This window comes from Bathycoccus prasinos, assembly GCF_002220235.1.
Source record: "Bathycoccus prasinos genomic : Chromosome_10".
In the NCBI taxonomy this organism is placed as follows: domain Eukaryota; kingdom Viridiplantae; phylum Chlorophyta; class Mamiellophyceae; order Mamiellales; family Bathycoccaceae; genus Bathycoccus; species Bathycoccus prasinos.
Genome location: NC_023999.1, coordinates 769,524 through 794,368, shown reverse-complemented (window position 1 = coordinate 794,368; position 24,845 = coordinate 769,524). Strand labels below are relative to the sequence as shown.

Genomic DNA, 24,845 nt, shown 5'->3' with positions numbered 1-24,845 from the left:
GCGGGGATACACATTGTTTTATAGTCAGTCTCGGAAAATACACCACGAGCTCGGTATTATATGCTCGCGAACACAAATCTTTCGTATTGATGGTGGATAAATCCGCCTCTTTCAATATTTCTGCACACGCGCGCTCGATTTGCGTAGCTCGGATCGTTGCCATTTCATAAGCAGCGTCTGCCATGTCCACATCTTTCGTCAAACGCGCAAGCTCCATTTTTTTCAATTCTGTTCTCTCTTCCTTGGGGAGTGGTTTGTTTATAAAATTCACGTTGTATTTCAAGCGCGTTAAAGCTTCCGCAATTGCGATGTATTGAGACCAAGGCAATCGATAGACGCGCGACTCTTTATCGAACCATCCGTCGTATTCCTCGCACAATTCTCGTATCGACATCGACGTCTTAAAGTCGTTAGAGCTCACCAAAGTTTCGCTCTCGGTGGTCGGACTAATTGTATACCTCACGTGTACTGTTCCACTTCGCGACTTTATCGTTTGTAGTTGCTGTGGAACGTTCGCGGAATTTCCACCGAAAGGTTGTTTGTTTGCTGACATGTTTCTTCTTCGTCGTCTTCTTCTTTAATGGACGATGATGATGATATGATGATGATGTTGATGATGATGCCTTGTTATGAAGAATTGAACCTGCGAATTTGAAAATTTGAAAATTTCTTCGTCTAAGTACCGAAACCAAATATAAAACCGTTGCTATACTCTCGAACCTGTTTTGTCGTTACTCTCTCGTGCTTTCTCAGCGTTGGATGTTTGAACGCGTTTTCGCAAACAGGCAGAATTGTTTTCCCTTCCGCTCCTTGTTCCACGATCCATTGCAGCAACAATTCATACCCTTTCCAAGCCGCTTCAAAAGTATAATCGCTGAATAGCATCAAACATCCTTTTTTTCTTCCCTTTGCATTCAGGATACACCAACGAACAGCGGCATGCCACTCGAATGTGTAAATCGCAACACCGGCGTTTGGACAATACACTATATCTGGTGGCGCTCCACCTTCTAGTTCTGCAGATGTACCAAGCAAACCCTTGAGCAAAATGCATTGCAATTTCCCATCATAAAACGACACGACCGTATTGTGTAATCGTTTTGAAAGCTCTGGACCAACAAAGTATACTTCCATCCTTCGAGTAGTAGAATCACCATCTTCATCATCTCGACTCGTGAGTGCGTATATTTTTTTCGCCACGCGCTCAAATGTATCAAACTCTTTCTCGCAACCTGCTATGCATACTCTGAGTATGGAAGATTCCATTATAATATCTAAGTTGAATTTGAGTATGTTTTGAGCTATCGAGAATGGCAGATGATCTACTCGCGCATGTTTTTGAACCCAATCGGCGTCTCCATCGTTAACGTCGCGAAGTAATTTTCTGAAATACTGGAGCTCAGAAGCAATGTATTCTTCATACGTTGAAACGCTGCGTAGCTCGTTATATACTAATTCACCGAAAGGAACAAAGTCGAAACAAGAGCATTCCCGTCGATATTCACGATGCTTATGAACACCTAATCTTTTTAGCTCATCGCATGCAGATTCTTGAACACCTAATAATTCATCTTCAGCACCACCTTCAGTTTTCTTTACCAATTGTTCGAATAGACTAACTTCCTCCGCTAGCCTCATGCACGCATTTCTATCATGATCACCGTTTCTTCCCGATGTGCTCGCGATTCGACACTCATCTGAACAATAATAAATTGCGCGACAGTTTTCACAAAAGAAATTAGGGGATTCCGCGTTGATTTCGTTCCTGTGTGTTTTTGTTTTCATTAGAAGATGTCAGTATAAGATACATATGAAAAGGGTAAAACGGATAAAAGACTCGCATAGATATGCGTACCCGCATCTGGCACACTCAAACATGCAAAATGAGTTTACTATTATGTTGTTGTTTACAAACGAAATAGTCAATTGGGCCTCATGTTGTGGAATGTTGGTTATGAAAAATGAAGAAGAAGAAGAAGAAGAAGAGGAAGCACAAAAACAGATATAATACTTCATTTAAAAAGAGAGAGAGAGAGAAGAGAGGCGAATCGTGGTGGTGTTGCGTGGCGTTGGTGACGACCAACGTTCTCATCTGCGCCTCTCGAGGAGTTGGCGAGATGGCGTATCATCATCAGTATCATGATCGAATCGAGAGAAGAAACGACGACTCTTCGACATCCTCTTCTTTGAATTTACTCGTTTTGAACGATAGGGGATGTTCGTTTTCTCAAGATGTATACGCTCTTCTGCCGAACGTCGAGGGTCAAATCAGAGCGGCATCGATACAGAGTAGTAGCTCGAGAGCCGAAGAGTTTGACGATAGGACGTTTAAATGCGTATTCCCTCTCAGAGATGGAGGAACTTCCATTTGTACGCTCATTCATAAAAAGTTCAAGCCGATGGAAACGCAAGAGGTTCAAAGCGTGTGTAAATATATAAATATATATCGCGTGGATGCTATCGTGCTGTTGGTCAAATCCAACCGGGACTTGGACTCTTTCCTTCACCTGATGCAAAGAGCTGAACAACCGGTACCATCTATTATTGTCGGCGCGTTGAGCACACAAGCTAAAACGGAACTTAAGAGGCGCACAATAGGTGATGTTGAAAAGTATAAGGATGTTTTCATGCTCGTTGATGCTTCGTCGTCTGCTAACATTGAGAGCACTTTCATAAAGCGCTTCTTTTCACGTAGAGAGATTATGCGCGCGAAGAACTTTCCCAATCGACGAGTAGAACAAGCGAAGCAGCGGCAGCAGCAACAACGGTTGCGAAAAAGCGCAGAGCGCCAATCCTCGTTTCTCGCTCGAATTTTCTTTGGCGCGACTGATCGAAATAGCAGTAGAACTATTAGTAGCGGTCGACCAACTGGTTTGATGGCGGCAGCACCTCAAAAGGCAAAGAAAAATGCCGTCGCTGGAGGTCCAACACCTACTACTACTAAGCGACTGATGAGACTCGAATCGATTCAAAGTCTCGCGATGGCATTTGTCCTCGTTTTGGGACTTGGTTTTATTATAATAGAAACGCGCTTGCCGGATGCAAATAGCATAGCTTCATCTTCGCCTCGAAGAGCTGCGTCTTCATCGAAGTCGTCCTCGTTAGAGGCGGCACACAAAACGTATCCTGGGTTTGGTTTGGTTGACGTGAGCGAAGAGAGCGAGCTTTCGCTCGAAGTGCACGAGATTTTTCCGGAAACAACATCTGTAGTGCTCGATTCGAACGCATTTCCACCGAGTGATGATCATAGCGACGATAATAGATATAGCTTAGCTCGATTCGTTGTTTCCGATGCGCTCGCACCAAGAAACGAAAAGAAATCAGAACATTGTGCACCGATTATTCGCACGACGCCGACGAATGGGGGCGCTATTTATCAGACACTAGATGGAAAGACTCCGTCGGGTCCGCCTTTGATATCCGCTGGTGCCTTAATCGCGCACCCTGATCGGATATTCATATATGCGCCGCCTCGCGCGTCGAAGAAGCAAAGACATATTTCATCAGTTGAATCGATGACGCTTGAACTTCCGTGTGCACGCGAGGCTTCGTCGCGTATTTTGAAGTTCCTCGTGAGAGGACGTTCTGTTAAAAAATCGAAACGCGATTCTCCATTCTTCGAGACGCGAATTCAAACCATAACTTCTGGAGCAAGTGTGAGAACGATTCGAAACGTGAGGTTTTCCTCGAAAAGCGAAAACGCTTTGGAAACGCAGTGCAAAAATAGTCGGTGTACTATAACGGTCGGAGCGCTTCGGGGAGGTACAATTAGTTTTAGCGCGAGTTCGATTGAAAGAGCGTCGAATAGTTACGGAAGCGTTGTAACTTTTGCATCGGATGGTAGCGCGAAAGCTACAACTGGATCTTTAGAAGCGCTCAAAGAACTTCTCTCGAATTTAGAATATGCAAAAGCGCCAAATACGCGTAAGAGTGAAGATGTTGTTTCGATTACGTTGACATACGACGAGGACGGGAAAACGCCAACCGCGGCGCGCGCTGAGCAAGCACGCGTACTCGTGCACGTCCGAGCAGCGTGTACTGCAAGAACGGCAAAGGTTTCTGGCAATGGAGTAGCAAAAACGGGAAACACTCCGGGGAAGCTGGCAACGATTGATGTCTTTTGCAAAGACGGGCTTGGTCAGGAATTAAAAGGCGCGGCGCTTCGAGGCGGTGATGGTAGCCAAGAGCTTACGCTTGAAGTGACTCACGGGTCAGACGTCACGCAGCGAATGAAGTTCGGAGTCGCGCCTGATGCGTCGTGTTACCGCGCGCAATTCGTTCGACCGGCGAGTGACTATGAAGTTACCGTCATCATCGACGGCGCGAAAACTCCAAATTCGCCGCAGTATGTCGCCATTGATGAAACGAAGACTTCGGATGTTATAGAGAAAGCGAGCGAAAACGAAAAAAAGAAAGTAACAGCGTCTAATCAGCGTCCAATCATTCCTGCGCGTCATTCCGAAGACATTCAAGAAGCACTTCAGCACATTGCGTCAAAAGAACACGGCGGTAGTAAATGGAAGGCGGCAAACAGAGCTAGAAATTGGCGCCCGACGCAGCTTGACGTTATAGAGGAAAATGCAGACGACAATAGGGAAGAGGAGAAGAATAAGAGAGATTACGAGGAAGACGACGCGCGTGAAGAGAAACTTGCGAGCGGCTTGAAATCGTTTCTTGAGAGAAGGAACGTCATCAAAGCCGAATCCGAGAGGACGAAGATGGAGGATACGATAAAGAAAGCCAAGATTCCTGAAGGTGAGAGTAAGTTCATGAAATTGAAAGGTCGCGCCCCGATAGCTTCGGACATGATCGTCATCGAAACCGAAGAGCCGACCGATTTCCACTCGCTTCCGCGAATTCCCGAGTGGAATGAAGAAACGATCCCGCGCCCGGAGAATCCGGTGCAAGAAGGCGACGACGGAGGATTTCAACACGGGGATGGTGAATACGTGCACTTGCACGAAAATTTAAGCTATGAGGACGGCAGTGCGAGCAACGGAGATCTCTCGAGCTCTTCTTTACGAATGAAGCAGGCATTCAAGGCGTCCCTCAAGTTAGATTCAAGCGACGGTGTATTTAAATTCGACAGATTGCAAATAGAACAAGTTCGAAGACGGGAAAGCGGGCATAAACATTTAGATGGACACAGCTGAAGTTTAGCGAACGTAAGGCTTTGTACATGATCGAAGATGTAAGGAAGAGAGTTGAAAAAATTACCAGTGGATATATATTACAAGCTAGTTACCTGGGTTTCTAGCTACGCTTGCTGCTTAGTTCCCTCCACGACCGCGTATAGAATTTAGTAGTTTGTATTCGACTCATAAGTATCTCATTTTAAAATCCGTGCTATATCCTACTGTTTTACCTGCGCGCTAATCGCTGCTGCTGCTTCTGCTGCTTCTAAGTTCTACCGCTGCTGTTGTTTTTTAACTATATTATTGCTTCTAGGAAACCGCACGAGTTACACGAGGCGAACAAAACGCGGTTCAACTCGTCCATCGTCGACGAACCCCCCTTTACCGTCGTCGGTCCTTGATGATGGCCAAACTGAAACGTCAAGTCAACTTCTGCGCAGAAATTTTCACCTTCTTCCATCGTGAACGTGCGATGGTTCTCAAACGCACTCGCGAGTCGGTCGCGTAGGAAAACGAGACCGCCGTCGATATCGATGCGAAATCCGTTTTCGCACCCACAAAACACGCGCGATTTGTTCGAACCTGGCGACGTGAGCAATCGCCGCGTTTTACAGAGAGGACATAAGACAACTGGATCGTTCGGATCCGAATTACGATCATCTATTTCCCACGCTTGCATTTGCTCTAACGCGAGGTCAAGTTCCCTCTCGTCCGCTTCGTCTATGGCGTATTTTTGTTCTGCTAAGAGTACCTCTTCCTCCTCTTTCGCTTCGGCTTCAAACTTCATCAACATCGCGTTAATCAACTCGTCGTATTCCTCTTTCGAGATTTCTCTCGTCGACGACGAGGTGGCGAGCACGTCGTCCCACGAGCGACTGTCGACCGATGACGTCGGCGACGGTGCTTCTCTTCTCATCGTCGTTGATAACATTTTTGTCTTCTTTTCGCTTTTTATTTCTTCTTCTTCTTCTTCTTCTTCTTCTTCTTCTTCTTCTTCTTCTTCTTCTTCGATTGGTGAGGACGATACAACCGCGTCAAATCTTTCTCCTCGTCCTCGTTTTACGCACGAGCGAGTCATTTCTGTGGATAATATTTTCTCCATCAATGCCGAGCGGTTGTTTCGAGCGGCGGAGAGGATCTCGTTTCTATTTTCCTTGACGCGTCGTAAAACTTCTTCTCGGAGTTTGTTTTTCCACGCTGCTCCAGCGTCTCTCGATTTGACTCCACCGTTTCGATTTTTGTTGTTGTTGTTATTATTGATGATGTGATGATGATGATGATGAGAGGAAGAGGAAGAGATTATCGTCGATGGTATCGACGGTGGTTTAGCATCGCGCCCACCACTCGTGGTCTCCATTTTCCTTCTTCGCGCTGATGTAAAACTGACGTGACGAAAATAGTGGCGAAATTGGAACCAACAACACAAAAAACAAAAGAAGAAGAAGAAGAGATGAATACGCCGCACGGGGGATTTTAGATACAAAACAAAGGCATCATGCCTCGCCGCTATCTTCCATCTTCGATTTTATCCTCTTTTTCTGTTTCTTCTCCTCAACTTCTTCTTCGGCTGCATCGTTTGAGAGGAGGAAAAGGAGGAAGAACGAGAAGCGCACAAAAAACGATGTTGGAAATGATGATGTTTTCCACATCGTCATCATCATCGTCCGGGAAGAAGAACAACGAAAACGACAACGACGGAAGGAAAGCAACAAATATCGACGACGAGGGGGATGATGAATTCTCAAACTATGAAGATTTAATGGCTATGGAAGATTCGTATGGATCCGGAGTATCCGCATCGGAGCACGCAGCCGCAGAAGCCAACGCGAAACTGTTACAACAGAGACAAAAAATACTCGAAGAGAGGGCAAAACGAGGGATACAACCAGGCGACAGGGTGAGAGTTTACGCTCGTAAAGGTGCACCGTATCCAGACTTGAGTAAACGAAAAAAATACTACAACGAGGGATACTCATTGATGTCGACAAAGACTGTGGGTGGTGCGAGCGGCGACGGCGGCGACGACGAAAGAAAACGAGAGGCAAACGCAGAAAGTTCAAAGAAGAAGAAAAGGTTCGACATCCGACCAGTCGTTGGATACGTCATAGAAGTTCGGAACGATAGAGTAGGAGTAAAAAGAAACGATCGCACGGAGGATACGGATATATCTTATCCAACCTTTCCACGTTCTTGGGTGGAGCAATTGGATATAGGGGAAATGTGGGAGATGAACACAGGATCTCGATTTCAAAACACGTACGGGTCGTTTTCATCAGCTGAAGATGCGGCTTTTTATCAAAGCGGAGGAGCAAGTGAAGGAAACGAGGGAAAAGGGGTAGAGGTATCGGACGACTTCTTAGCAAACAGCATGTAGAAGAAAGTAGCACTCATAGCGCGCACGTAGCACTGACCATAAAGGTAGGATTACAACCATGAACTAGTTCATCACATCACGTCCACGCGGTCCCGCGCGCATCATAGAATCCATTTTTTCGCTTCCTTCTCGGGAATATCTGGGAAGATTTCTCGCATCGCTTTCAGCGAGCTCTTCATAATTTTTTCGTTAATTGTGCTCGTGTCCCAATCGCTGGGTGATTGAGCGGGTTTATTCAACATATCTATCAAATCCATTTCGAAACAACACGCCGCCACGTCGGCTTCGCCGCCGTAGAATTTATCGCCGAAAGAATGTACGCCCAAAACGTAACCATCGTCGTCGAGTAAAGGACCTCCCGAACATCCACTCGAGACGGTTGACGTGTGCGCGATGTGCGTACAATCTTCCGAATATCCTATGATTTCACCGTTTGACTGCTCCGAGTCCCCAACGAGGCTAAAAAATGGATTGGCGTACGCCATGGGATACCCAAACGCTCGAACTCTTTGGGTCTCCTTCATCTTTTCGTTACGCTTTTGGGGCAACTCTAACCCACGAGAAGACAATAAGGAGGAGACAGAGGAGACAGATGAAGGCGAAGATACGACTCGTAGAAGCGCTAAATCGAGTCGCTCGTGAACGCTAAAGATTTCCGCTTGAACCGAAACCGCTTTTTCCTTCTTAAAATCTGAAGGAAAAACACATTCGAGTCCATCTCGTCTTGTACCTGCCATGGAAGCGACGTGAGCCGCCGTCAACACGAAGAAATCCTCTCGATTGAACGCATCTATCTCATTAGCGGTGGCATACTTTTCAGTGCTCAAGAGAACGCCAGAGCCGTGGCGTGAGGAAAGAAACCGAGATACTATTGCGGGCGTTTTCGATGATGTTCTATATCTTATTTTACACACGGAAGATTTTTCGATGCGTGATGAAGATTGGGACCGGTCATCATCACCTTTCATCATCGTCGTCATCGTCTTCATCATCATCATCATCTTAATCATCATCAACCTGATTGATGATTCTAATACTATTTTCTCCTCCTTTTGCTTCTCTCTTCTTTCGCCTTCATCTTCTTCATCATCGTAATCATCTTTTTGTAACGAACTCATCTTTTCTCTCTTTTCTCTCTCAATGCTTGTAAACCCTGATTGCCGGTCGATTTTCTTTTCGGCAAAAAAAAACAACAAAGGTTTTCCCTCTCCTTTTTTGGGCAGAAGAATTCTATCCCATCGCACCACCTCACTATTTTCAGCGCGCGCACGACACACCCTTTGAATAAGGTACACGCACACGCACTCAAAAGAGACATACAGTAATAATAGTAACAGCACGCGGTAGTTTATGTACTTGAGGAAAATCACTCAGTTCACGACATCATCTTCTGCTAAATTATTATTCACTTCTTCTTCTACGACCAGTGCGCTGCTCTTGAACAACAACATTTATAAGACGAAAATGATGTCCACGATGACGACGACGCAGACGAATTTCTCCTCTCGACGAGGAGCGATTTTTTCGTTGAAACAACAACAACAACACAAAAAAAGATCGTTCAGTTTAACGACGCGCGCAATGGGTGCTAAAGTTGGAGATCAAATCAGTGGCGTATTGCAAGTCGGTCCTTGGATCGATGGCATGCCAACACCAGTCAACATGGCTGAACGATGCAAAGGCAAAAAGGTCATCTTGGTCGGCCTTCCAGGTGCGTCTTGTTTTCTTTCTTCTCCAAAAATTAACACAACACGAGATCGATCGGCTGCGGATTCGTTCGTTGGGAATTATTCTCTTCTTCTTCTTCTTTTCTATTATTATAAATACATAAACGCTTCTCTCACTAACCGAAACTATCTTTCTCATAATATTACTCAAACAGGTGCTTTCACACCTACATGATCCACGTGTCAAGTTCCGGGTTATATTGCCGGACAAGATAAATTGAAGGGCGCTGGGATCGATGAGGTGATCATTTTCTGTACCAACGACACGCAAGTCATGGATGCGTGGGGAGAGGCACAAGGTATTGCGGGCACGAACATTACGTTCATGGGTGACCCGAACTCCGTTATGGTTGAAAACTTGGGCGTCGAATTGACGCACCCAGGACCGTGCTCCAAGCTTGGTCCGGGGAGATCCAAGCGTTTCGCCATGTACATCGACGACGGAGTCATCAAGACGTTCAACGTCGCGGAAAGTCCGACTGATCCAGCCGGGGACGATTTCCCGGAAGTCGCCTGCATCGACAACATGGTTGACACCATGTGCTAAGATGCCTGCGAAAAAAGGCTTCAGTCCGAGGAAGAGAAGGAACACTGTGTTTATTAAAAACTCTTCATCTTTTATATAAAAGAGAGAAAGAGCTCGCAACGTTTTGTTTGTGTTTTCCGCAAAAAGTACCATGTCATGGTGGTGCTTCGCTCGCTAAATTAAAGTGACGTTTCTCGCGTTAAACGAGTGTGTTTATTCACATCTCCTACGCGAAAAACCGATGTCGGCGAGAAGGTTTACATACAACAAGCGAAAAGAGCGCAATATAAATTAGACGCGTGTTTTCGTCAAGAAAATTTTTTACGGAACAAAATTCTATTTACACATTTTACTCTTCTACTTTTTAATTAGCTTACTCTTCTTCGACTTTGACTTTGTTCTTGCGCTGCCAATTCACGAACGCTTTCACGTTTTTATCGTCCGGTTCGTGCGTTAAATCGCCTTGACAGAACACGATGTACGAGTCCATTCCAAAGACGCCGATACCAAAAATTTTCAACTCCGGGGTGAGTCCGACTTCAAATTTACCACACTCGGAGAGAAATCTGGTGGTCAATTCAACGAGCGCGCGCATTCTATTTGGAAATAATCCCAGAGGACGAATAATCTCAAAGACACTATCCGGCGTCGCATTTTTGTGAAACGAAGTGGGAGTCGGAAATTTCTCGAAGAAGCCTGATATGCACCTGTGTTTAACATCCGCGCTCGAAACTCGACTCATCAAAACGACCGCTATTAACAACTGCCATCCGTCGTGGCAGTAATATTCTTGTAACAACATGTATGGCGACGGCGGTGGAGGGGTCCCCAATCTCGAGGTAACAAACGCTTTCCAGTCTGCGACGGCTTCTATTTCCGGTACGCAGTCGCCCCACCTCGCCAACGCCTCGTGTCTCCAGTGCTCGTTCGCCGTCGTCTTAGCTGATGATTCGTTACCGTTGGATTTCTTCTTGCATGTTGTTCTCTTCAATAATATCGTCCGGGCGTTTTCCAACCATTCTCGGGACGTTTCCAACGCTTCCACGGTGGAGTTGACGTGGTTCTCTTTGTTACTTTCATCGTCGTCACTCGTACTTATTTTTTTCCTTTTCGCTTCTTTTTTCCACATTTCGAGTTCGCTGTATTCATCGATGAATGATCCGTCTAATTCCGCTGGTTTCTTTTGAATACGCGAAGATGCTCGCGTCGGTTCTGTCCTCAGTTTTGGTACCGTCTTTCTCTTCTTCTTCTTTTCTTCGTTGTTGTTTTTGTTCTTGTTGTTGTGATTGTGAACAACCATGGCTAAATCAGTTATTCCCAAACGCGCCATGTATTGCTTATTCCTCGCGACGTGCGCGATTCTCTGGCGCTCGTATTCAGTCAAGTTATCATCCTCGTTGTTATTATTGATACTCTCCATGATGATGATGGTTATTCTGAAATGTGTGTATAAATAGTTATTCTCAGAGAGAGAGAGAGAGGTGACGTTGATATTTTGTGTTGGCAGGTGATAAATTCAAAAATCTTTCTCTCTTTTTTCATCACGCTCTTCTTTTTATGTTTTTTGTTTGCTTTTGAAAGAAGAGCTTTTAAAAAAAAAAGCGCATAATTCATTCCCACGTGAATTCATCACTCTTAAAGGTGTTTGTGTATCTTAAGGAAGTTGAAAGCACAAAACGAATGATGATGATGATGGGCGCGACGACGACGACAACAACAACATCAAAAACACCGTTGTTCTTGGTTAAAAAGAAAAGAACCGATCTAAAAATCGTCCAACTTTCTCGAAGCAGAAGCAGAAGAAAGCTTCCTCCTCCTCCCAAAAGTGTTCTGAAAACCAATTCGCCGCCCCCGGCTGAAGAGGAAGAAAAACGTTCTTCAATAACGAAAGCAAAGAACAGTAAAGATGCGTTCAAACTCGAAACAAACGAAATCGCGTTATACGACACGACGTTGAGAGATGGCGCGCAACAAGTCGGGATGTCGCTCACTTTAGACGATAAACTCGCGGTTTCAAAACGATTGAAAGAAATCGGCGTTCGATTCATCGAAGGAGGGTACCCTGGATCCAACCCGAAAGATGCGAAATATTTCGAAGTCGAAGCGAACAACGCGCGCGAAATGTCCTCGCAATCCAACTCTGGATCGAGTAAAAACTCTTCCTACACTGATGCTGCCGAAGTTTCCAACAAAAATAAAAACAAAAACGTGAATAATAATACCTACACGTTCATATCTGCGTTTGGTATGACGAGACGCAAAGGCGTATCGGTCGAACAAGACGCCGGACTCCAAGCTATGTTGGATTGCCCGGCACCAGTCGCGTGTATCGTAGCAAAGGCGTGGGACGAACAGTGTGAAAAAGTTCTGGAGGTGACTTTAGAGGAAAATCTCCAACTCATCGAAGAGAGCGTCGCGTATCTCATCGAGAACGGGAAGGATGTCATCGTAGACGCCGAACATTTTTACGACGGATACAACGCCAATCCCGAATACGCTTTAAAATGCTTAAAGACGGCGGCAAACGCTGGAGCTAAAGCCATCGCTTTGTGCGATACGAATGGAGGCATGATGCCATGGGATGTCGAAGCAATCACTCGAATAGTCGTCGAGTCTCTCGGTGACACGATGATTGGCGTGCACATGCACAACGACGGCGGTTTGGCGGTTGCGAACTCCATCGCGGGCGTTCGAGCTGGGGCGACGATGGTACAAGGCTGTTTCAACGGTTACGGCGAACGAACGGGCAACGCAGACTTGGTCGTTATTGCCGCGAATTTAGCATTAAAAATGGGTAAAAAAGTCGTTCCAGACGGCGAGCTCGCGAAACTTACCGAGTGCGCGCGAACGATTGCGAAAATTTGCAGACAAGACATTTTGGCTCGGCAACCGTACGTCGGACCGGATGCTTTCGCACACAAAGGTGGTTTACACGTCGCTGCGTTGAAGAAGATGCCCATGAGTTACAACCACATACTTCCCGAACTCGTCGGAAACTCTGCTCGATCGGTGGTTTCAGAATTAAGCGGCAGAGGGAACGTTCTCGACGCGGCGTATAAAACCGGTCGCGAAGTCAGCGGCGACATGGCGAAGAAGGTTCTCGCGCAAATAAAAAGTTTAGAAAGTAAAGGTTTTATTCTCGAAGATGCCGGCGCGAGCGTGGATATTTTGTTTCAACGCGCTGCCTCGGATTACGAGGCACCGTTTAACGTTGTTGAATTCACCGTTCACTCTGGCTCGACATCGTTCGGAGTCGTCGCGAAAGAGGAAGATGATGACGATGGTAGTAGTGATAGTGGTAGTGGTAGTAGTGATAGTAATAGCAGCAGCAACGGCAACGGTACCAATAGAAACAGAGCCCCGTCGGAGGGTTACAAGGAAGGATCGTTTTCTTCCAACCAAGCTATTGTGAAGATAGATACGTTCTTGACAAAGAATATGGAAACGCGTTTGAGCGTAGCGGAAGGAAACGGTCCGGTTGATGCGTTGGCGAAAGCGCTTCGTTCAGCCTTGCGAGATGATTTCCCTCAGCTCGATGGTATTTCACTGAGCGATTATAAAGTTGATTTACTCAGTCAAGGCGGTACGACTGCGGCGGTAACCAGAGTAACGATTGACTTTGTTGATTCGGCGACGGATTTGCGTTGGAGAACTGTCGGGGCGCACAGCTCAATCATCGAAGCTTCGTTTCGCGCTTTGGTGGACGGCTTGGAATACGGCATCGAACGATGCGCGGACGGATGCGTCGTGGACTTTGAAACGAATTAATTTATTAATATGAATACTACTAACACTAATGATGATGATGATGATGATGATGACTCGTTTCTATTTAAAATGGTTTGTCGTTGTTGTTGTCTATTATCAAAAATATAGTACACGCTTCCTTCAAAATGTTTCCAGTAAATTTACTTTAACATCCGTAGTATGACATTTGCCTGCTCCCGAAATGCGCGTACGGGTCGACACGTTTTTTCGGACCTTCGAGTAACTTTCTCGCCTTTGTCTCGTCTCTGTCTACTCTCAACCAATCTTCGATCGTCGATAACAAATGGTCGATGCCTTTTATTTCCTCAATGTCTTCCTTTCTGCCGCCTTGGCCGTATTTCAACTCGCCGTTTGAAATGAACGCCAAGTGCGTCATCCAGTCGTGCATGCCATCAAAGATGTGCGTGGCGTAAATAATCGTCGCCCCTCGCTCCTCGCACTCCTCTTCGAAGAACTTTAACAAATCGAGACGTCCTAAAATGTCTAAATCTACCGTGATTTCGTCGCACAAGAGCACCTCGTACGGTTTCAACAAGCCTAAGCATATTTGCACCCGTCGTCTTTGGCCGTCCGATAACGCCATCATCGACCAATCTAAATCAATATCTAACAGTTTAATCAGTCTTTCTCTTCTTTCAGGGTCTACGTTTTCGACGCCAAATATCATTTGTCTCGCGGGAAAGTCACCCGCCAACGGCACGTCTCCGCCCGCGCTGCCTACGTTTCGTCGCCACTGCGAGCCTAAATAGGATAACTCGCCGGAACAGGACAAGTTGAAATCGTGAAACGGAGGTCGTCCCAACACTCGAACTTTGTCTTCCGCGACCATAGTTTTCCCGGCGAGAATTTGTAAAAGCGTCGATTTCCCAGCGCCGTTCGCGCCGGAGAGTAAACATCGACTGCCTTTGGGAAGTTCCAACGTGAAATCTTTAATAATTTCGGACGGTTCCATCGGGTACGCGTACGATAAGTTCTTCACTTGTAACGATATTGTTGTTTGTTGTTTCTGCGTCATGATGTTGATACTCGTTTTATCTTTTATCACTTCTTCTTTATCACTTCTGTCTTCTTCTTCTTCTTTAAAGTAGATAATACTCGTAGTGAGGAAAAGAAAAAGTGCGTCGTCACTCATAAAACGGCTTCTGTGAGCCACGAATTTCTTTTTCTTTTTTTCTTTTGCATGCTTCTCCACACAAAAATATCTTCTCATCATCAGAAGCTCTCTGCTTCTTATTATAATAAATAGGAAAAATAATTTAAGAAATGATGACATCGACAGCTGCCGCGACAACGACGACGACGACGAGTTTAGATCGTCTTCACACGCTCTCGTCGTCGTCCACCAAAAGCACTCGAGGACGATATTCTTCGTCTGCTTCGTCTGCTTCTTCTTCGTCTTCTTTGACGACGACGACGAGGAGGATTTTGAGAAACCGACAAAACAAATCATCGCCGATATCTTCATCATCATCGCTCAAAGGTTTGACGGAAGAAATCGCGCAACTCGGTTTAGACTTGGATCGAAATACCGTTGGACCGGCGGTTTTTGCACTCTCAGCCGTGAGCGTGTTCTGGCTGTTTTACGACGGTTCGGTGCAAACGAAACAACTTAAAGAAGAGCTCGATGCCAGAGGTGTAGATTCGTCCTTATTTAACAAGTTGTACGAATTGAAATACATCAAACGCGCGTTGGACTCTGGGGACCGATCGGCGTACGACGAAGCCGAGGAGAAGATTCAGTGGCAACGATCGAAAATCGTCGTAGGAGCAGGCTCTATCACCGAGGTGCAAAAGATTCAAAAGTTCTGGCAAAGTAAAGGCATCAAGGTGAAAACGCTCGCGGACTTAGATAAAGTTGAAGAGTACATGGTGAAGAAATACGGCGGCAAGAAGAGCAAGTTTTGATTAATTATTATTTCTACATTTATTTCGACGAATGGATCATACGCGTATATATTCGATGAACGACCTAATCGATGGTTTTTTGTGCGAGTTTGAGCAGCGTGACTATTATTGTTTGTTGTTAGTACAAGTTCTTGGCGTCGTGGCGTTTATCGCGCTTCAAAGTGTTCGCTTTATATTTTGTGCCCATTTTGTCGCGATGGGCTTCAGCTTTGAGTTGCGCCTTCTTCTTGCGTTTCGTTATCCCTCTCAGTACTGTTTTTGATGCTTTAGTCTTCTTTTTATTCATCATCAGTGCGATGTTCTTGTCACCACCATCGTTGCCGCCTTCCTGGTGAGAAGAGATGAGCGCATCCAAGGAAGTTGTTGTGTTTGTTGTTGTTGTTGGAATGCTCCAACCACCACCACCACCATCGTCAGCAGCAGCAGCAGCGGCGGCGGCTTTATCATCAGCATCCATCAGCATCTTGGTAGTGTTGTTGGTATTCTTGTTTCGTCGCTTCTTGCCCATTTTATATTACTCTGTTGTTATATTACTCTTTTATATTCTATGCGTCGCCGCCAACATCAAAATGAGAGATGAGCTTTTTCTCACAACAAATGCGATTTCAGAAAATTGGGAATTTTAGAAAAATCTCACCAGACGACGCAAATCAATCACTCCGTCGCGTGCATGCAAAAAAAAAGAGATGCCACAACGAACCGTGATACCACTTCACTATCAAGTCGATGATCTAGATGACCTGACTGGGGTTTGAGCCCAGGATTGTTCGGGTTTGATGAACCGCGTTTCAATTCCTTGATCTCTTCATTTGAAGAGCCCAGATTTTAGAGTTTTGCAGCGCTTTTACTGCAAATAGGGTTTGGAAAGAGAACTAAATCTTTTACGTTTAGGGTTCCAATTGAGAAAATTGAAGAAGACTTTAAACGTTTGAGGTACTATTATTGATTGGTACAGGTACCTACTAGTATTAGTATTATTACAACAGCTGATGCACACTTTTGACCTCTTGGATGACTTTCTTCGCCTTCTCGAACGGTTCTTCGAACAAGCCCGGGTCTTTTTGCTCTAAACTCTTTTCTCCGACTAACGCGGCGAAAGACTCCGCCACGCCTTCCGGCAAACCGGTTAAATCGTACCCGCCTTCTAATAAAAACACAATCTTCCCGTCGCACAAATCTTCACTGAGCTTCTTCAACCTCGAACTTAAATAATGGTACGTTCGCGAACGGAAGTTTAAGTTTGCGAGAGGATCTCTCCAATGCGCGTCGTATCCCGCCGAAACGACGATGAAATCCGGCTGAAACCTTCTCGCCGCCGGTTCGACGACGAGATCGAACGCCTCCAAAACGGATTTCTCGCCCGCCCCAGTAGGAAGCGGTACGTTTATATTCGTCCCTTCGCCTTCGTCTTGCCCGATATCGGATATCTTCCCCGTCCCCGGGAAACTTCCGTCTTCGTGCGTGGATACGAACAAAACCGTCGGATCCTTGGCGAAAATATCGTTCGTGCCGTTTCCGTGGTGAACGTCAAAGTCGTATACCAGAACTTTTTTAATATCGTTCGGGTACTGGGTTTGCGCATATCTCACCGCCGCAGCCGCGGTGTTGAACAAACAAAATCCCATAGGACCTTTTACTACGGCATGGTGCCCTGGGGGCCGGACCAAAGCGAAGCCGGTTTTCGTCTTGCCTTTTAACACCGCGTCGACGAGCGCGTTGGAGGCGCCGATAGAAGCGAGCGCGGCTTCGAACGAACTCGGCGTCATGTACGTCGAGGCATCGATTTGGCACGGTGCTTTTGTCTTTGCCAAAAATTCTAAACTTTTCATGTAGTTTTGCGAGTGAATATCGAGAGGAACTAAATCTTCAACCGTCGCTAAAGGCGGATTTTCCAACAAGACAATCGACTGGTCCTTTTTCCTTTCGAGAAAGAATTCGGAATCGTTTTCTAACTTCTCCAAGATGGCTGGTATCCGCGCCGCGCACTCCGGGTGCCCGAGCGAGTCGTGTTCGGCATTTTCCACGTGCGCGTAAAGAATGTCTGATTTTGATACTTCTTTTGACGACGACGACGACTTTGTTCTTGTTGTTCTTGTTGTTCTTGTTGTTGTTCTCGTTTTTGAGAAAGATGATTTTACAAGAACGCACGTGTCCCGCATCATCATCATCATCATTCGTGTACCAAACACGTGTTGTCTTCTACTTCTTTTAAAACTTCTTTTTGATGAATTCTTCTTCTCGACTTGAAAGGAGGAGGAGGAGGAGGAGCTCTGCTTGTGATGATGATGATGATGATGATGATGATGATGATGATGACTTTTTTGATGTAAATATCTTCTTGGTCTTCCTTCTAAAAAATGAATGCAAACAAAGAAAGACGTCATTGTTATTCTTTTTTATTGGAAAACCTCAGCACACAACTACTAAAAAAAAATGAACGCATCTGCCACGCTCTCTGCTTCCCGCGTCATCGGGGGAACATCTTTTACTAGGTATGTGAGGATGATAAAGAGCGTCTCTCTTCCTCTTTTGATGATTTAATACATCATATAAAAACGCGTTTTTGCGTCGTCGTCGTCGTTTTTTTCTTGATTAATCTCTCTCTTTTTCTCGTTGCATTTTTTATGAGATGATGATGATGATGATGATGAATGACTTTTATTATATTGTTCATCACTTTAAAACGACAGAAAATCCTCCTCCTCTTCTTTGCAGAAAACAACGCCGAGAAGAAGAAGAGGTAACGTTTCGGTGAATGCGCGATTGGTCGGTAACCCGGCGCCGCACTTTGAAGGCGAAGCCGTCATAGACCAAGAGTTTGAGACCATCTCTTTGGACCAATACAAAGGCAAGAAATATGTCGTCTTGTTCTTTTACCCGTTGGATTTCACTTTCGTCTGCCCGACTGAAATCACCGCCTTTAGCGACCGATACGAGGAGTTCTCTAAATTGGACTGCGAAATCATCGGGTGCTCGGTCGATTCCAAGTTCTCTCACTTGGCGTGGATCCAAACCGAAAGAAACGAAGGCGGCTTGGGCGACATTGAGTACCCGTTGCTCTCGGATTTGAAGCGCCAAGCGGTTCACGCGTACGACGTGTACGATGAGAATAACGGCGAGGCGTTGAGAGGTTTGTTCATCATCGACAAGGAAGGTATTATCCAGCACGCGACCATTAACAACGCGCCGTTTGGTCGCTCCGTCGACGAAACGTTGAGAACGTTGCAAGCGATCCAGTACGTGCAAACGCATACGGATGAAGTTTGCCCGGCGGGTTGGAAACCGGGGGATGAAGCCATGAAGGAAGACGTCAAGGGTTCGAAGGAGTATTTCTCCAAGCTTTAAACACTAATACAACGATATAATAGCTTTATAAAAACGACGCAAGCACTAAAACAAATACGAAAATAAGAGCAACGCACTTGATGATGATGATGATGATAATGAAACTAAATAATATTGTGGTTGTTTGTTAAAACTCTCTCCCTCTTTTTCTCTCTCTCTCTTTAAATGATAATAAATGTGGTCTCGTTTTGTATGCTGTTTTATACTCCCAAGCGAGTCTTGAAGTCGCCAATCATGTGCAATAAACCATCCTCTAATTTAATTTTTGGCTCCCAACCCAATACCTTCATCGCCTTGGAAATGTCTGGTTTTCTTCTCGACGGATCGTCTTGCGTGTTTTCCTTGAAGACGATTTCGGCTTTCGGGTTGACGACTTCCTTCACTTTTTCGGCGAGTTCCAACATGGTAAACTCACCCGGATTACCCAAGTTGATTGGACCGGTATCGTCACCATCCATGAGAGCCATTAAACCAGCGACTAAATCGGAAACGTATTGGAACGATCTCGTTTGCTGACCATCGCCGTACACCGTCATCGGAGTTCCAGTCAACGCTTGCGAAACAAAGTTGGAAACGACGCGACCGTCGTCCAAAGCCATTCTCGGACCGTACGTGTTGAAGATTCTCGCCACGCGAATTGGCACTCTGTGTTCGCGGTAGTAATCAAACGCCAACGTTTCCGCGCATCTCTTACCTTCATCGTAGCACGAACGTTCACCAATCGGGTTCACGTTACCCCAGTACGTCTCCGTTTGCGGATGTTGCAACGGGTCACCGTACACCTCGGACGTGGACGTCAACAAAAACTTAGCCTTGGTGCGCTTCGCTAAACCCAACATGTTCATGGTACCAATGACGGACGTTTTAATCGTTTTCACCGGGTTGAACTTGTAGTGAATCGGAGAAGCTGGGCACGCCAAGTGATACACCTCGTCGACTTCGAGCAAGATCGGTTCGACGACGTCGTGGCGAATAAACTCAAAGTTTTCCTTCCCAAAGTGGTGCTTGATGTTGTCTTTGGATCCAGTAAAGAGGGAATCTGTTTAATGTGTTTATTATTTGGGAGAGTCATTAAGAGTGTTCGTCGTCGTGAGAGCCGCGTTAGTTTATTGATTTGATTCAGTAGGAGTTTTTTGGGTGTTGTCTCGAAATGGAAAAAACCGCCGCGCGAAAGCTACGATACGTATGCTCAAACAACACTGGACATGAAAAGACTTTTGCTGAACGCGTACCTAAACATATGACGTAATCGCCTCTCTGTTTTTACGTAGGGAAGAAAGGGAAGAAAGGGGTCAGCGCGCGTCTCGGAAATTTAATACTAATGCTTAAAGGCGCCCCTTTTCGCGTGGGTCGTCGATCGGACTCAAGTGTGATGATGACGAGAAGAAAGAGAATAAAAACACGCACCGCGACCAAGGCATCGCACAAGTGCGACCCGACAAATCCAGCGCCACCGGTAACGAGAACGCGTCTCGCTCCAGTTCTTGGTTTCGTTTTGATGATGGTATTTCCGTTCTCGTCCATTTTTTTGTATCGTTCGTTGTTCACTTAATGCGCGTGTTCTTTGTGTGGTGTCGTAACTTTATAGGCATTTTTGGTGTTGAAGAAAAAGAGGGAAAAAGAAGAGGAGAAAGAGAAGAATGAAAAAGAGAAAAGAGAGGAGAAAAAACAATTTCGTTGTTTCCATTTGCTGTGGGTAGAATCACATGTAAGTTTAATAACCTCTCGGTTTGCACGCGTTTTTGCGCTTCTTTATTTTAAGCGGCGGAACTCTCAATCAACTGTTCGCTGAAAATTTTTCTATATTCGCTCTTCATCTTGACGCCGTTGATGACCGCCACTCTGGCTTTATCTTTAAACACTTGCACGCACGGAGTGCCCATAATACCAGCGGATTCGGCAATCTCGGGATCTTTTGCGATGTCAATTTCGACGTAATGGATGGATTTCTCGTACTCGTCGAGCACTGTACTGAGCATCGGTTTCAGTCGTTTACACGGGCCGCACGTCGGGCTCGTGTACATCACGACTAAAGGACGAGGCGATTCGTGGTACAATTTTCGCAACGCGTATTGGCCTTGATGTTTTTGTCTATCTATATCAAAGTTATCCGCATCAATCGCAGGTTCGTGCGTCTTCTTTTTCGGCGCTTCCGCTTCTTTCTTCTTCGCGGCTTCGATTTCTTCTTTCGCGTCCTTGGTATCCATCATCTTGACTTCTTTCAACAGCTTGTTCATTTGCAGATATCTTTCCGTAGAGATGGCCGCTTGGCATCCGCTCCCAGCCGCTGTTATGGCTTGTCGCCATTCTTTATCGTGCACGTCACCGGCTGAGAAAACGCCTTCTACGGAGGTGGATGTCTTGTCGTGATCGCTGACGATGATGAAACCGTCCTCGTCGGTGCCTAGTTGCGAGTCGAGAAACTTTGTATTCGGCGTGTGTCCAATACCGTAGAACATGCCGGCAACTTTCAGAGGCTCCGGAATAGATTCATTTGTTTTCGTGTTTACGAGTTTGAGACTTTCTAAGAAGCCTTGCGCATTACCTGCCGCATCTTCGACGGACGTGTTGTAGTGCACTATCACGTCTGAAGAATCCAACACCCGGTCTCTCATCGCCTTGGAAGCTCTCATCTCTTCGCCTCTGACGAGCAAGTGAACCTTAGAGGCGTATTTCGTCAAATAAATCGCCTCTTCGCACGCGGAATCGCCACCGCCCACGACTGCGAGTTCTTTTTGCGCGAAAGCGGGCGAAGCGCCGTCGCAAATCGCACACGCGGAGATGCCTTTACTCCAAAATTTCTCCTCGCTCGGGATGCGTAAACGCTTCGCCGTCGCCCCGGTGGCTAAAATGATCGCGTTCGCTCTCATCGTGCGATCTTCGGATTTGATTTCCAACGGTCGCTTCGAAAAATCAACGCTGACGACGTCTTCTTCGTATAATTCCGCGCCCCATCGCAAGGCTTGTTGACGCATTCGCTCCATCAACTCCGGTCCGGTCACGCCTTCAGGGAAGCCTGGATAGTTTTCAACCTCGGTCGTGCTCATTAACTGACCTCCAGCGACGCCGCCGCTCTGAAATCCTTCAAAACATACCGGCGCCAAGTTTGCTCTGCCTGTATATATTGCCGCCGTGTACCCAGCCGGCCCCGATCCAATGATTACAACATTTTTTACGTCGTCGTTGTCACCAACATCATTATCTGGAGAAGTCGACGACGATGCACGAATTTTATCGTTCCGGAACTTTCTGTGTCGATGTTGTTGTTGTCGCGGTTGCGAGTGGTGGAAAAGCTGATGATGATGATTGTGACTTTTACTGTTGTTGCTTCTTCTCCTACTTCTTCCTCCTCTCGCGATGGTGGAGAAGGAGGAGGAAGAGAGCTGGGTGCAAATCGTTCGACAAAAACTACTTTTGCTACTACTTGTGCTCGTACTACCAAAACTGGTTGTGCTCCTCATCGTGTCTCTTTTTTTTGAGGTTTTTTGCCCGTCGCGTGGAAGGATTTGTCTGATTCTTCGAAAGTCTCACCCAAAAAATAATTAATTCATTTGGGGCCTTTTTTGGCCACAAGCAAGCGGAGGAAGAAGAGGAGATTTATAATAAGCAGAAGTGGATAATCATTGGATCGGCACACAAAACGATGATGATGATGACGATGAGTTTTAACACGACGACCACCGCATCCAACGCGTCTTGTTCACTCGCGTCTTCTCAGAAGACGAGCGTGAGAGGTGGACGAGCGAACAATAAATTGAGAGCGCAAAAACATGCGATTGCAAGACAGAACGGAAGACGCGCGTCTTCTCTCGTCGTCTGCGATGGCACCGGGAAGTTCGTCGTCGGAGGGAACTGGAAATGCAATGGAACGATAGACTCTATCGATAAATTATGCGCGAGCTTGAACAGTGGGAAGATCACGGCCGACGTAGAAGTCATCTGCGCGCCGCCGATGGTATACATAGACAGAGTGCAATCGAAATTGAAGGCACCGTATCAAATTGCAGCGCAAAACTGCTGGGTTAGCAAAGGTGGTGCTTTCACTGGAGAAGTCTCCGCGGAGATGTTGAAAGACGCGAACATTCCGTGGGTCATTTTGGGACACTCGGAGAGAAGATCTTTGTGCGGCGAAACGAATGAATTTGTTGGCTTGAAAACTAAATACGCGTTAGATACTGGAGTGAAGGTGGTGGCGTGCATAGGCGAATCGTTAGCGCAAAGAGAGGCGGGAGACACCTTGAACGTGTGCTTCGCGCAACTCAAAGCTATCGTCGATTGCGTGACTGAAAAGGACTGGGAGAACATCATCATTGCTTACGAACCAGTTTGGGCTATTGGAACGGGTAAAGTCGCAACTCCGGACCAAGCGCAAGAAGTGCACGCTGGCGTCCGGAAGTGGATGAATGAAAACGTCTCCGCGGATGTGGCCTCCAAGGTGAGAATCCAATACGGCGGAAGCGTGAACGCTGGCAACTGCGATGAATTGGCGACGAAGCCTGATATCGATGGATTTCTTGTCGGTGGCGCCTCTTTGGACGGTGAAGCGTTCGTTAAGATTTGCAACTCTGCCGCGCATTCTAAATAAATAAATGAATTTGGATGGCTGCGAAAAAAAGAAATACAAGGAAAAGAACACACGCACACACACACGCACACACACAAACGCCGCGAGAACATAAATGATAATAATAAACACAAACCAAAAAGAGAACAACATGAAGAACAAGAGATGAAGAGATTGTAATTTTTAACCGAAGATAATACTTATTATCTGAAAAAATCACAAAAACAAATCACGCAGCTAAAAGGCAAACTATATTCGTGGGCGCAGCACTCGCGAGCACGCAAGAAATTCTCACAATCTCAAACATTTTTTCAGATCGTCCATATTCTCCTTCGATCCAAGGTGAATGGCGCCTCGCTCGTGAATCGACTCAACTGCGCTATCTAATGTATTCGACCCAGTGTCGGAAATAGATAATCCTCCCGCTACTTCAATCATGAGTGCCATCGGAAAACATTCGTATAACATTCTCAGTTTACCGAGCGGATAGTGAAACGTACCTCCGGCGAGTAAAGTTCGATGCACGTCGGCTACCATAGATCCGACGTAGCGAGCCGTCATAGACGACGATTCTTTACAATCGCGAATGTATCTTTTCATCCCTTCCGAAAATTTGTGTTCGTATCCTTCGTTTATGCTATATATCTTCCCCCGCTGAGGAATCGATATATCAGCGCGCGTTTTCACGTACGTATTGGAGGAAGGGTCGAGCGTCCATCCAACAACTCTCGTATTCTTTCTCGTTGCAATCACTAAGTCTGTGCTACTACCGTACACGCAATACCCCGCGCACATGACGTTGCGTCCAGTTTGCGGCTTTAAAACTTCTTCGATTGGATTTCTAGTGTCCCCCTCGCCGGTTGTCTTATATTCAAACACGCTAAAAATGGACCCGACGGAAACGCCGTAAGCTACATTCGAAGACCCATCTAACGGATCGAATGCGACGATATATTTCTTTTCTTCTCCTAATTCTTGTCCTCCGTCGTGTATTTGATCCGATGAAGACGAAGGCGCGAGTCCTTCTTGTTCTCCTCTTTTACCTCTTTCTCCTCCTCCTTCTCTCAAGTCGATGTATTCTTCCACTTCCTCGGAAATCAAACCAACGCACGAATTCGATTCTTTACACGCTTTTACAAACACATCGTGAGAATATATGTCTAATTTCATCTGTTCTTCGCCTTGAACGTTCGTGCTCTCCGCGCGTCCGCTCAAATTTCCGCTCCCATCTTTCGAGTCATCGATCGCTTGCACTCGAATAGCGTCTGAAATTTCCGTGCACGCGGAGGCGATTTTTGCCATCAATCGAATCAACGCAGGGTCGGAAAACTCCTCCTCCAAACGCTCTATCATCATTTTTTTATTCACCCGTATCAATGAGAACGCGAAATGGTTTAAGAAGATCAAAAGGTGGTGCGTCACCCGAAGACGTTTCTTTTTTATGATGCGGTGCGCGTGCGTGTATTAAAGAGTACTCCTTGAGAAGAGTTTTAATTTTATG

General features: G+C 46.0%; 17 protein-coding genes across 17 annotated transcripts; 7 read left to right on the top strand and 10 right to left on the bottom strand.

Annotated features, from left to right (window-relative positions):
• Nucleotides 1–675: 675 nt before the first annotated feature.
• On the bottom strand, nt 676–1,785 carry Bathy10g04290 (unknown protein; the record flags this gene model as incomplete). Its single annotated transcript, XM_007510491.1, has 1 exon — nt 676–1,785. One exon carries the CDS (start codon nt 1,783–1,785, stop codon nt 676–678), a length of 1,110 nt encoding a protein of 369 aa, XP_007510553.1.
• A 176-nt stretch (nt 1,786–1,961) lies between these two features.
• Nucleotides 1,962–5,153, top strand: Bathy10g04280 (unknown protein; the record flags this gene model as incomplete). The annotated part of the gene is made up of 1 exon (XM_007510563.1): nt 1,962–5,153. The coding sequence occupies one exon, from the start codon at nt 1,962–1,964 to the stop codon at nt 5,151–5,153; it is 3,192 nt and encodes a 1,063-aa protein (XP_007510625.1).
• A 277-nt stretch (nt 5,154–5,430) lies between these two features.
• Bathy10g04270 (unknown protein) lies at nt 5,431–6,492 on the bottom strand (the record flags this gene model as incomplete). The annotated part of the gene is made up of 1 exon (XM_007510407.1): nt 5,431–6,492. The coding sequence occupies one exon, from the start codon at nt 6,490–6,492 to the stop codon at nt 5,431–5,433; it is 1,062 nt and encodes a 353-aa protein (XP_007510469.1).
• Nucleotides 6,493–6,894: 402 nt separating this feature from the next.
• Nucleotides 6,895–7,509, top strand: Bathy10g04260 (predicted protein; the record flags this gene model as incomplete). The annotated part of the gene is made up of 1 exon (XM_007510589.1): nt 6,895–7,509. The coding sequence occupies one exon, from the start codon at nt 6,895–6,897 to the stop codon at nt 7,507–7,509; it is 615 nt and encodes a 204-aa protein (XP_007510651.1).
• Nucleotides 7,510–7,610: 101 nt separating this feature from the next.
• On the bottom strand, nt 7,611–8,627 carry Bathy10g04250 (predicted protein; the record flags this gene model as incomplete). Its single annotated transcript, XM_007510585.1, has 1 exon — nt 7,611–8,627. The coding sequence occupies one exon, from the start codon at nt 8,625–8,627 to the stop codon at nt 7,611–7,613; it is 1,017 nt and encodes a 338-aa protein (XP_007510647.1).
• Nucleotides 8,628–8,859: 232 nt separating this feature from the next.
• Nucleotides 8,860–9,783, top strand: Bathy10g04240 (AhpC/TSA family protein; the record flags this gene model as incomplete). Its single annotated transcript, XM_007510793.1, has 2 exons — nt 8,860–9,220; nt 9,425–9,783. 2 exons carry the CDS (start codon nt 8,860–8,862, stop codon nt 9,781–9,783), a joined length of 720 nt encoding a protein of 239 aa, XP_007510855.1.
• A 352-nt stretch (nt 9,784–10,135) lies between these two features.
• Nucleotides 10,136–11,182, bottom strand: Bathy10g04230 (predicted protein; the record flags this gene model as incomplete). Its single annotated transcript, XM_007510581.1, has 1 exon — nt 10,136–11,182. The coding sequence occupies one exon, from the start codon at nt 11,180–11,182 to the stop codon at nt 10,136–10,138; it is 1,047 nt and encodes a 348-aa protein (XP_007510643.1).
• A 272-nt stretch (nt 11,183–11,454) lies between these two features.
• Bathy10g04220 (2-isopropylmalate synthase/homocitrate synthase family protein) lies at nt 11,455–13,530 on the top strand (the record flags this gene model as incomplete). Its single annotated transcript, XM_007510390.1, has 1 exon — nt 11,455–13,530. One exon carries the CDS (start codon nt 11,455–11,457, stop codon nt 13,528–13,530), a length of 2,076 nt encoding a protein of 691 aa, XP_007510452.1.
• A 145-nt stretch (nt 13,531–13,675) lies between these two features.
• Bathy10g04210 (predicted protein) lies at nt 13,676–14,662 on the bottom strand (the record flags this gene model as incomplete). Its single annotated transcript, XM_007510785.1, has 1 exon — nt 13,676–14,662. One exon carries the CDS (start codon nt 14,660–14,662, stop codon nt 13,676–13,678), a length of 987 nt encoding a protein of 328 aa, XP_007510847.1.
• A 131-nt stretch (nt 14,663–14,793) lies between these two features.
• On the top strand, nt 14,794–15,435 carry Bathy10g04200 (predicted protein; the record flags this gene model as incomplete). The annotated part of the gene is made up of 1 exon (XM_007510482.1): nt 14,794–15,435. The coding sequence occupies one exon, from the start codon at nt 14,794–14,796 to the stop codon at nt 15,433–15,435; it is 642 nt and encodes a 213-aa protein (XP_007510544.1).
• A 118-nt stretch (nt 15,436–15,553) lies between these two features.
• Nucleotides 15,554–15,943, bottom strand: Bathy10g04190 (unknown protein; the record flags this gene model as incomplete). Its single annotated transcript, XM_007510721.1, has 1 exon — nt 15,554–15,943. One exon carries the CDS (start codon nt 15,941–15,943, stop codon nt 15,554–15,556), a length of 390 nt encoding a protein of 129 aa, XP_007510783.1.
• A 469-nt stretch (nt 15,944–16,412) lies between these two features.
• Bathy10g04180 (histone deacetylase superfamily) lies at nt 16,413–17,594 on the bottom strand (the record flags this gene model as incomplete). The annotated part of the gene is made up of 1 exon (XM_007510558.1): nt 16,413–17,594. The coding sequence occupies one exon, from the start codon at nt 17,592–17,594 to the stop codon at nt 16,413–16,415; it is 1,182 nt and encodes a 393-aa protein (XP_007510620.1).
• A 274-nt stretch (nt 17,595–17,868) lies between these two features.
• On the top strand, nt 17,869–18,780 carry Bathy10g04170 (thioredoxin peroxidase; the record flags this gene model as incomplete). The annotated part of the gene is made up of 2 exons (XM_007510736.1): nt 17,869–17,927; nt 18,126–18,780. The coding sequence occupies 2 exons, from the start codon at nt 17,869–17,871 to the stop codon at nt 18,778–18,780; spliced, it is 714 nt and encodes a 237-aa protein (XP_007510798.1).
• Nucleotides 18,781–18,980: 200 nt separating this feature from the next.
• On the bottom strand, nt 18,981–20,304 carry Bathy10g04160 (predicted protein; the record flags this gene model as incomplete). Its single annotated transcript, XM_007510729.1, has 3 exons — nt 18,981–19,819; nt 20,013–20,037; nt 20,188–20,304. The coding sequence occupies 3 exons, from the start codon at nt 20,302–20,304 to the stop codon at nt 18,981–18,983; spliced, it is 981 nt and encodes a 326-aa protein (XP_007510791.1).
• Nucleotides 20,305–20,537: 233 nt separating this feature from the next.
• Bathy10g04150 (thioredoxin reductase) lies at nt 20,538–22,241 on the bottom strand (the record flags this gene model as incomplete). The annotated part of the gene is made up of 1 exon (XM_007510419.1): nt 20,538–22,241. One exon carries the CDS (start codon nt 22,239–22,241, stop codon nt 20,538–20,540), a length of 1,704 nt encoding a protein of 567 aa, XP_007510481.1.
• Nucleotides 22,242–22,438: 197 nt separating this feature from the next.
• Nucleotides 22,439–23,365, top strand: Bathy10g04140 (triosephosphate isomerase; the record flags this gene model as incomplete). The annotated part of the gene is made up of 1 exon (XM_007510671.1): nt 22,439–23,365. One exon carries the CDS (start codon nt 22,439–22,441, stop codon nt 23,363–23,365), a length of 927 nt encoding a protein of 308 aa, XP_007510733.1.
• A 270-nt stretch (nt 23,366–23,635) lies between these two features.
• On the bottom strand, nt 23,636–24,700 carry Bathy10g04130 (fructose-1,6-bisphosphatase; the record flags this gene model as incomplete). The annotated part of the gene is made up of 1 exon (XM_007510760.1): nt 23,636–24,700. The coding sequence occupies one exon, from the start codon at nt 24,698–24,700 to the stop codon at nt 23,636–23,638; it is 1,065 nt and encodes a 354-aa protein (XP_007510822.1).
• Between the last annotated feature and the right edge of the window lie 145 nt (nt 24,701–24,845).